General features: G+C 45.2%; 1 protein-coding gene across 1 annotated transcript; it reads right to left on the reverse strand.

Annotated features, from left to right (window-relative positions):
- Window positions 1-581: 581 nt before the first annotated feature.
- Window positions 582-8775, reverse strand: LOC104405678 (cystine/glutamate transporter-like; the record flags this gene model as incomplete). The annotated part of the gene is made up of 8 exons (XM_010014447.1): window positions 8580-8775; window positions 5711-5837; window positions 4839-4954; window positions 4038-4163; window positions 1450-1549; window positions 1315-1359; window positions 1003-1126; window positions 582-685 (listed from the first exon to the last, which is right to left on the reverse strand). Coding segments are annotated over exons 1-8 (938 nt in total), but the record flags the coding sequence as incomplete, so codon positions are not given.
- Between the last annotated feature and the right edge of the window lie 2394 nt (window positions 8776-11169).

Raw genomic sequence — 11169 nt, forward strand, 5'->3', positions numbered from 1 at the left:
GCAGTGTAGCAGTCAGTGAAGCTGGCAAGATAATTTTTTCATGGAACAAAGCTCTTCTTATTGCTACAAGACTTGTTGAGCCTCAACTATTGCTTTAGGAATAGCTTGTCCCTGATAACATTTTGCTGACCTCGAGGCAAAGTCCTTAAGGGAGAGTTCGCCTTTGGCCAGAGATCCTCACAACAGAGGAACCCTGTGCCCTGCAATGGAGCAGCTGAATGAACCCAGGAAAAGACAGCTCAGTCTCTCTGAGCAGCTGCCAACATCAACAAAGCCTCCAGTTCACCAGAAACATTGACATTTCACTTTAAACTAGGGATTTAAACTGAAGCACAGGTGAAGAAGTTAAAATATTTGTTTGTGGCCAGCCCTAGATACCAAAATGTGAACCTGACCAGAAGTAGATAGGATAACTCTTAGCCAACAGGGATCATCATGTAGTTGACATCCGGGGAGTCAAAGGCCTTATTTTCCCTCAAGGGCGGCTAGAATGCCGCTGCATGGATAGGCAGTTGCACAGGTTGCTGGTGCTTCCCTCTGATTCAGTAAGCCGAAGAGTAATACATTCTTAGGGACACAACCTTGAAAATGTGAAGATTCCTCCATTCATGGTTCCAAAGCAGGACAGCGAGACAAGGATAGGGATCACAGAGGTCAAGCTTTTGAAGGCTCGTTGTGCAAAGCTCTGGAGGAAGAGCAAATGTGACTTTAGGAACATGTGGTGATCTTTAGGCAATATCAGATTCAAAAGAAAGAAAAATTTCTCCACTGAAGGACTAAAATATAACACATAAATCTTGCCTTTTCTACTGTCACCGCAGGTTATTTTCCATTATCTTTTAGGCAAGACTAGAAGAAGTTACTGTTGCCCAATAATCCAGAGAAATGAGAAAGCAATAACACATTTTATAGGAAAACCATCTCCATAACACTTGCTATGACCACCCCTTCAGTATAAGCTGACCACACTGAAGAAAGGTAACTGTAAGGGTGATAACTCACCACAGCCACAGCAGGAGAAGCCAGAACGTCTTGTGTTCCTAAGACTGTGTAATAGGAGACGTTGGTGAGCATGTACCCCACAATTACTGTGATCACGGACACGATGACAGCCAGGGGGATGTTTCTACAAGAAAGAGGGAGAAACACACACAAAGAACAAGCTGTTATCCCTTGTTATGCGCAGTATTACTTGCAGATTGCAACTGGCATTGTTTAGATGAACCCACAAACTTGTTTCCTCCCGTACTGAGTTTGGGAAAGCCACGGTATCCCAGAGGCTGTCAACCCAAGATGACTTCTTCCCAGCCTTACCGTTCAGGTCTGAGCAACTCTTCACGCACAAAGCTGGTCTGAAACCTGCATGGTGGGAAGAGACAGGGACAGAGTTTAAGCCATGTCTGGGACACGACTCTTGCTGCCCATGAAGCACCCTCTCTTCGCACCTACCAGCCTGAATATGCGAACATGCCTGCATAAAAAGCCAGGGGAAGTTTATCCAAAACCAGGGACTGTCTATCAAAAGGATCCTGGAATTTCTCAGTGTGGCCTACAGAAGAAATAAACAATGGACACGGAGCAAGGAAATGTCAGAGATAGGCTTCCTTCCCACAGGATAACACCTCTTGTACCTCTTCCCAGACCAGTGTTTGTGACTTCCTTGGAGCCAGGTATTTCACTGCTTTAATTTGCAGTGCTTGCCAACACATTTACTTCACAGTGACAGAATAAACCCACCCCCTATCCTGCTACAGGAGACATTTCAGGAAGGTCAACGGCTGGTTCTGTTTCAGGCAGAGCCTGCTGTGGGAACAGGAAATTGTGGAGACGAGAGGACCTAAGTTGTCCTGTCCTTTCTTTAGGTCCAAAATTAATTCTCCAGGTTGACCCCCCTCTTCATCCCCCACAGCCCCCTAAGCAGTTGGATGCACACTTCTTTGATGTGGTGCAGCCAGCAAGGCGGCTAATTCGGCTCTCGCTGTGCTCCCTCCTGATCCTGCTGCCAGAGCGCTGACCCCAGCTCCATGCTGGCCAGAGCATGGGAACCAGGGTGGAGAAGGGAGCAGGAGCCACCAGCCTGGCCTCCTGCTCTGGGGCGGTACCTGCCCACCTCCTGAGGCTCACCAATGGTACAAGGACTGAGGACACACACGACAGAGCAAATAATAAATTGAAAGTAGAGGAGGCTCAGATAAAGGTCCTGGTTTACCAACTCCCCCAATTTTCCTAAAAGTTCTCTGCTTGCAATAACAACAGTTGGGATTTTGGATGTGAACCATAGAATCATGGAATGGTTAAGGCTCGAAAGGACCTTAAGATCATCTAGTTCCAACACCCCTGCCATAGGCAGGGACACCTCACACTAGACCATGTCACCCAAGGCCTTCTTTTATCAAACTCCAAAAAAACTCCTAGGGAAGGAAGGAACACCTAATGGCCTCTCATTCAAAGGAAGACCAACAAAAAAACTCAATCAAAAGGATCTGTGTTTTCAAATGCAGGTGGTCCAAGGTTTAGTTCCACATCTGTGTTTGGTTCTTCATATCAAAGTCTCCTTAAAAGTAAAAGGTGCAGAGCTCGCATAGTTGTGCTTCCCCAGGAAAGTGATGAAATAGCAACCAAGTACATACAGGAATTCAGGCCACTTCTATGAAGGTGCCTCTGCAAGGAGCTCTGTGATGACATTTAGGCATTTGGGTTTGAAACGCTGGGCCAGCAAGTCTCTAAAATAAACCTGAGCCAAAAGGAAGGTAATGACAGAAGAAAGCACGAGTGTAACTGGAAAAAAGAACAAGGCAGGGCAATTGGAGAAACAGATTTAAAAGCACAAAAATTACTTTCAAGGAAAAAAATAAACAAGAAAATAGATTTGAAGAAAGCTAAACAAAAACATGGGAGTGGGCCTATCGAGGTAGTTCTTTTTATGTTCTAAAATGGTTGCTGATAAGTGATGGTGCATAAAAAGGATTTATTGTCTGCATTAAATTAATGAGTGATTTAGAGTCCCCCATGAGTCACATTAAATACAACCTGTCACATTGAGGTCTCTTAGTGTATTCTCCCTCCAGATGTCACCAGCACTTGTCCTTCTCACTGGAGGACGGGTGCCAGGGCTCCAGATTGTCATTTGAAGGCATTCCTAACAATAATGGCTCAGGATTTCTAGCTGCAGGGCAGTCCTTCAGTTCAGAAGTGCTGCCAGCCCGAGGGGATCTTTGCATGTTCAAAGGAGTCAGCGCCAGACATCAGAAAGAAACAAGAACGTGGAGCCTACTGCCTGTGTTGTTTTCTCTGCAGAGGAAGGTAATAGCGTGAAGCAGGAGCAAGCCTTATCCCTTGAGTGGGAATGCCTTGGGCTTTTCTATAAACTGAGGCTTGGATTAAAGCTCTTAAAAATACTCTTGTATCATTCCCAGAAGATAACACTGGCAGGTTTGTTTCTTTTCCCCACTCTGGATGTGACTGTACAATCCAGTCTGCAATTCTAACTTGGCAAAAACCCATTGTGATTTTACTAAGTTACCACTCTTATCAATTAGAAGGTAAAACCCATTAGCTTACGCCACAGAAGGGTTAGACATGCTATCACCAGGGCTCATCTGAGGGCTGGTAACTCGTTACACAGCTGTGGCTGGCTCAGGTCACCATGGGATGCTGTCACACATCCCTGACGTCTGTCAAATTTGTGCTGTTTTGGAAGGATTTCAAGCCACACTGAAAACAGGCAAGTCTGATGCCAAAGAAAGACTGCCTGCAGACAAAGGTGCCTGTATGACCCTGTGCAGGCTCACGCTGCCTCAGGCACTGAGTCGCACTCAGTTTTGGAGAAAGCACAGCTGAGCCAAGGGCGTAAGTGCAATGGTGCAGCTTAGTGCCATCTACTCTGGTCTCAGCTCCCAGCTGATTCACACCCAGCACACAGGCAGAGAAAGCTCCTGTCTGCTAAAGGAGTAACACCTTGTCACTAGGGACTGATAAAAGCCATGTCAGGCAGTCATGTTGAGCACCCTCCCTCAGCCACGCAGCAGCACACCTACCCTGGGCCAGCAGCATCATCCCTGGCACGATGATGAGTGCAAGAGCCAGGAGTTTGACGACGGAGAGAGCCATCTGCAGCTGGCCACTCCAGGTGACGCTCCAGGAATTGAGGGCGAGGATCATGTCTGGAGAGGATACCACACTGTTACAGCTGTAGCCCATGCTCAATGCACTCAGGAAAAAACACAGAGGTACTCCCTGCTCTAGGCATGCAGGGGAGAAGAAGGCTGTGTCTTTGCAGGGAGGATGCTCGGGGTGAGAGGTATCAGAAAACATGACGTGTGGTGCAGCATACAGCGTTTGGAGGGGGAGCTGGGTTCTGCTCCTAAGCAGGACCAGGAGCCTGGCTCTTGTTGGGTATGCATGCCTGCCTGGGGGGAAAGTGGGAGTTTGCAGGGACGTCTGTCCCAGCAGCCCCCTTCACTGCAGTCCTGTGCCAGCACACACCAGCCAGAGCAGGCAGGACAGCTTCACAGGCTGGGTGAGGAGTGCAAAACCTTGAGCCTTACACCCTCAAACCAGGTGACATTTACATAGTTATTCATGAAGAGCTGCTAATCTGGTACTTGACACAATCCCCCAGCCTCAGGCAATAGATGGTCAACAGGGAGGACTGTTCCACTTCTTGGAGAACACAGTGGCCCCAAACCAGTGCCTTGGATGAGGAAGTTTTGGGTGGCCAAGGAGGTAAGATGGGGCCCCTATCCTACAGTTATCCCAGAACATAGTACCCTGTAAGTGCCCCTGGTCTGGGGCAGAGAGGCTCCGAGATTGGCAGTGCCGTAACGGTTAGTACTTACAGTACCCCAGGAGAGACACAAGCTTCACAGCAGGGACAGGGGGTGCACAGGGGGCAAAAAACGGCTCCAGCATGTAGCTTCCAAATGCCAAAGAAATCACAGCGCTGTTGGCAGGCCTGGGGAGGAAACCAAGCACAAGTTGTGGTCTGCAGACAGCCGAGAAATGGCATGATATAAAACTGCACAAACTCAGGAGGGGAGGTTTCCCCAGCCAGCTTAATCCTGCTCACCCATGCAGATGGTGAATTCCCACAGAGCCTTTTTCATGGGTTTTTCTCAGCAAATGGGTTAAAAATCACATGTTGCAAAAAGATGAATTCCCAACTTGAAAGCAAAAGTTGAGATTAATCATCCTGAGCAATGCAGTCAATGCAGTGTGGGTAATACGTCCTCTTCATCTTAGGTCTGTGTCCTTCCTTACGTGAAGGACACAGGTTATTGAAAGGTGAGTACTTTCCTTTTCAAGTTAAAAAAGAAGTAATTTACAATTTTCAAAAATATTATTTAAGTCAGGGCCAAGCCAGAAAGTTGTCTCCACAGGAAATTCTGAGAAAGGTTCACAGGAAAACAGAAGATCTGAAATAAACCTGGCATTCATTGTTTAGTCTAAAAAATACCTAGAATGGCTCTTGAAGGATTACCACCTGCCACAGGAGAAGAGATATTCTTCAACTACAGACCACACTGAACATGTGTAACTATTAATTCATGATGCCTTCTTCCTTTTATCACTGAAAATCTTTAAAAGTTGTGCAGATTGTTTCTACTCTTTCCTTTAAAAACCGCCTAGACCGTTACCTGGCGCAGTAACTTCGGGGTATTTTTAAATCATCACAGCACCCAGCAAAAGGCAAACAAACAAAATCTCTTACCTAATAGCAAAAAACTCTGCCCACAGAAATAAGAAACTTGGCAGACGCCCTAGAGTCTCCAAAATGTAGATATAATGTCCTCCAGACTTGGTGATTCTTGTTCCAAGCTCTGCATAACACAAGGCACCTGGAAAAGTTCAGGTAGGAATGCACTGAGTAAATCATCCCATGGATTTTTTTCTTTTCTGTATGACTTTTCAGGGATTGAATGAGTCTGTTTAAAATAAGTAGGGAATTAGTGGAAGAAAATTTGGATTAGCAGAAATACTCTTCCCTATTTTTGTGTGCTACAGTGTTTTGAAGTAAGTTTTGAAGCAATCAACTTTTCTGTCAGAAGGAAATAAATTCTCCATTTTCTAGCTAATGATCCAACTTTTCCATGGAAGTTATGTGGAAACATGTATGACAGAGATATTGTACTAAGCTACAAGAGGTTTCCTTTGAAAAAACGTCCTGGCAGTTTGGGTTCTCACTTCTCACAGTTAGACTGGTGAAATGGTGCTTCCCAGGCAGGTACAGCAGCTCAGCTGACAGGCCATGGCTGAACTGGTCATTTCAATCATGTTTTTCACCACAGACCATATTCCTGTGTCCTTACCTTGTATCTTCACATAAATCCCTTCCCTTGAAGACACAGGAGACAGCACTTGGAAGGGCATCTTCTATGAGAGGGAAGACCTGGCACTGGAGGAAAACACAGCCCCAGTGGTGGATAGCAAGGGAAGTGTGCACGTGAGAGGCTCAGTGAGTCTCTTCTCACATGTCCATGTATGAGTGTACTGACAGACCTGGGGACTGCCTGCTCCTGTCTTGGCAAGTGCTCTGTGCCTCCCTGTCCTCGCTCCAGAGCCCAACAAGAAACCATGAGAGAGGTGAGCCATAGAAGACTGCTTAAAACTTTTGGGCAAATGGATAGAAACCTTCATGCCTCTGCCTGTGCCAAGAAAACCCCATCTGCGTTTTCTCCATAGAGCAATTCATCATGCCATTTGAATGTATCCAAGTGCAAATTTTAAGCCCTGCCTACACTGGATTCATGGACTAGGTTAAACATCCTCCGTCCACCACGAATCTCAAAACACCTCACTTCTTTGAGCACAACTCCACTTGAAAAGGGGCTGTTGTGTTGTGACCCTGTGGGGTGAGTCCATCTGTAGCTGTTCTATATACTTCTTTGCCCAGCTCAGCTGCTGGGAAGGGAGGGACAGTGCAGAGGAACCCAGTGGTGATAAGGCCAGGCTTCCAAGTCCGATGGTGACTGTGCCAGGTGCAGGTCAAGCCAATGGTGAGCACCTCAATTTTTCCCACCTTTCTGTTGGTGAATCTGTGCAGGATCACTGTTCAAAGTGTCAAATAGAGGCAGACATCTCATCTTATTTATTCCAGCGAGTCTGTTCCTATGATTCAAATGTGCAGTTAAGTGCTTTGCTGAACTTATGCTATGGGACTTGTATAAATGCTGTACTTGGGAAAAAAAAAAAAAAAGCCTAAAACAATGCAGGCCTTTTAAATTTACTGCAAAAGACGTGTCAGAGATATAATCAGAAGGTAATTATAAAAGGGTAGAATACACCAACAAATTTGGCTACAAAATACAGTCACTTGATAAAGAGGCTCCCAAGGCCCTTCCAGCAGAATCTATCAAAGGATGCAATGGAGAGAGAAACCTTCCTAAGTGCAGAGCTCAAGCTATGTGATCAGCACACACATTATCATTTATTGCTCTGCTCAGTTAAAAGAAACATCGTGCTCACTTTATATTTTAAGAATTTCTGTAAGCAAAAGTGTATAATTTGCCAAACAACTACATATAGGCTGCAACATGAAACATTGGTACGCATATGCTAAGAGCAAGAACCATGCTTGTTGCCATACTGACAATTTAATGTCTCCGTTTCTAAACTTGCGTGTACATGTCACAGTGCCAAAGTGGTTTTTTCCACATGTAGCATTTCTTCCTTCTTGGATTTTTGTTTTGAGTTGTTTGGGGATCACACACACACATTATGACAGAAGAACTATAAAGTAACCCACTGAAATAAACATCAGATATCTCCCCAGAGCTGGCAGATCTTGCAGTTCTCCTAACAGCACCTTCAGAGAATTTCTGAGACAGTGATTTTATACAGTTAATGAAGAAAACTAAAAACCATGCATTTTATCCATCATAACTTTAAGAGCTACATTATTTCAGAAGAACTAGAATACTAGAATGAAACTGTCATCAAAAAGTCAACCCTTTGTGAGAAAGGACTGGTACTAAATGATGCCAGAAACCAAGCCAAGGGTAACGCACAGAAAGCAGGGCTGAACTGTTCTGCTCTATCTCCTGCTCCAAGGCAGCATCAGACACTTCCAACCCATTTCTGACAGACACCCTTACACCCATCCCTGACTGGTGGATACTCTGCAGCTCCCCAGGCAATCTGCTTCTCTGCCCTCACCCACAGAAGTGGGATCTCTTCTGGCATATTAAGACCGTCACTTCTTGCCCTTTTCACAGTGTCTATGAAAAGCACTGCACAGCCCTCAGACTTACAAGTGTCTTTTAGGTGTCTACATCTCCCTTGCACCTTACAGGAGTCCCCTCATTTTCTCCCAGCTGCTCTGACATAGACCATCTGCAGTTTTGTCACTCCTCTGCCCTGGACCTGCACATTATTTCATATTCACAACCATAAGTGCTGTGATTTTCTGAATCACCTCAGTGGAATCATTTAAATGAATACACCTGGTAACATCCTTTCTGTTGCAGCAGGAACAGGGAATGTCTGGCTTATTCTTCTCCCAAGTTTTTACACATAAAAATGTGCTACATCCCCTCACCTCCCAGCTGCTTAAGCAAAGGCTGACAAAGCTTACCACTCACCAAACATTGAGAGGACCCCACAGGCAAACCAGACAACCAGGGACAAACCCACGCTGCCAGAGTTTTTCAGCACTCCTTTTGGGGAGATGAAGATGCCACTGCCAACCATACTGCCGATGAGGAGTGAGAAAGCCCGCAGCAAAGTTATCTTTTTCCTCAGAAAGACGGGCTCCTGTTCCTTCTTGTCTTTCCCCATGGCTTTCTTCTAATCCCAGGGGAAAGTCATGCATTCAGGAGCTACAGACTCCCAAGTGTCCTCAAAGATCACCTGTAAGATGAGGAGAGAGTTAGGGATTCAGGGGTCACCTTTTCCAGACAAGATTTTTCACAGAAACATGTCAAGATCTGTTGAATCTGCTCTCCTCAGCTGCTGGATGCACCAACCAAACCACAGGTGCTTACAACACACCCAGCATCACCTCGCATCAGTACAGCTCCTGAGAGGGACTGTGTTTTCTGCCCCTTCTGCCAAGGAGCACGGAGCATTGCAAGTTGCATGCCACACTTCAGGATATGATCACCAAATTCAGCTCTGATGCCCAGACTGGAACTGGCCAGGTTAGTGTTAACGTAATGGAAACTGATTTGGGGGAACAGTGATACCAGCACACTGGCAGAAAGCAGATTTCAAGTTACAAACCTAATAATCAAAACCTTAAGGATCTCTGAGGTTAAATGTGCTTGTTTAGGGGTGTTTTTTTGAGGAGCACATTTCTCTGTTAAGGGTATACAGATGATTTAAGTTTTTTTTTTAACTTCCTATCCATCTTTGGTTGAATGAAAAAACCCTGATTTTCTCACTAGGGCTTCATTTTATCAGTGTTTCTCAATATATTGTCAATCCTTTTCACTATCACATTATTGAAGAGTCAGGAATAAGTACTGTTTACAATTGTAAGACAGAGCATAGTCATCGATATCAGATGTGTCATTTCTTCTATTAATATAAACTTTCTTGGTAATAACAGCAGGAGTGAAGTTTTTCCTAGGAAAGAGGGAACTTCAGACCTTCCAGGGATCGCACGAGTTGATCCAGATCCAGTTCTCTTGTGCCACAATAACCTCCAACTTCACCGTCTTGTCTCTCCAAGTCTTTTTCTCAGTCCTAGCCTGGCACCTTCACCAAGAAACTCACCTTCTGCTTAGGCAGGAAGGATGAATTCAGATCAGTTACTACAGTCTAATTTGCAGTAGCAAACCTGTTTGTAGTATTCCTAACAGCAAGGTAGACATTTTACACTGCTAATTAACAGTAGAGCTCATGGTAGAGCAGACAGGACAGGTCTGGAGCAGATAATTTGGCTCCTATCTCTGCCACACAGCCCCTCCAACGCTCACACACTCGGTTTTAGTGGGTTTTTTCATTACTCTAACCCATTAAACTTCAGTATCATGAATATTTTCCCCTGCCTCGTGGCTGTATATGACTGCAGTTAGACTGTACAAGAGACCATATTTTATTGATTTCTTTAATCACCTAATAATTGCAGTGGTATGCCTGAAAGCAAGCAGCAGTCACCTATAGAAGCAGATCTAAGAAATTAAATCTAAGAAATTACTTTCTCAGTAGTCGGTGTTTTCCACCCATAGGTATAAATGTCCCCATAACTTTGAGGGGACAATTCTTGTTACCACTCACCCACAATACCTCTTTGTATGCCCCGTATAAACTCAGTATAACTAAGGGCTTCTCTCCCCCACCCCCAGCTATTTTCCCACCTGGAAACTGTCAGGAAGAAGTAGGGTTATCACTTTCTCTGCACACATATGACCAGCACATGCAGAAAGCCCTCTCTCCTGCCAGCAGCGTTAGCTGGTTTCTCTGAGATCATGCCAAGCCTGCACAAGCTTCTTCTCAATTAAAGCAGCCAAGTTTAGTTATTAAAGCTCTAATGAGTCCCGGAGGACTCCTCAAGGCTCAGATGGGTCACATCAGCCTGGTCTGGTCCCGCAGAGCTGCTCCTCAGAGTCCCAAAACCTCACAGGATTGCTGGAGACAGCAGCTCCAGAGGGGCAGGGAAAGACCCCTGGGAGCTTCCCGAGCCATCAGCTGCGGTTCCCTCAGACACTAATTAATTAGCTCACGTGAAATGCCGATATCATCTGGTGCTTCTCAGCCAAAAGGAGAGCCTCAGAGCATTCATTTGCAATGGTGAAACAGAGGGCTTATCGAATTGAACCCAACTGAAAAGAGGTGTTGTGCACAGCTATGTCTAAAATGCTGTTGTGAGATAATTAAAAGGGCACTTATCTGTTTGGCTGGGCTTTAAATAAACCAGGTGCTTTTAAAATCCAGCAGGCTCCCAATTCTTGCTGGGATCCCAAAGCAGCAAAAGACAGCTTCTCTTTGCGGGCTGGCTCTGAAATTAAACAAAAAGAGGGGGGAGGAACAAAAAACGCAGAGATCAAATCAAATTTACAGACCAGGTTAATGATCCAAAGTAAATACCAAACTCCATACTTCTGTCCACATGCCTTTTTTTTTTTTTTTTTAAATACTCCTGCCATGCAAAAGTATCTGTAGATAAAACAGTCCAGTCCAGTAGTCTATCAGGATTTGTTCCAGAAGCTCTTGAAGGAAGGAGGGAAA

The sequence above is a fragment of the Nestor notabilis genome, unplaced genomic scaffold (assembly GCF_000696875.1).
Source record: "Nestor notabilis isolate BGI_N333 unplaced genomic scaffold, ASM69687v1 scaffold19585, whole genome shotgun sequence".
Lineage (NCBI taxonomy): Eukaryota > Metazoa > Chordata > Aves > Psittaciformes > Psittacidae > Nestor > Nestor notabilis.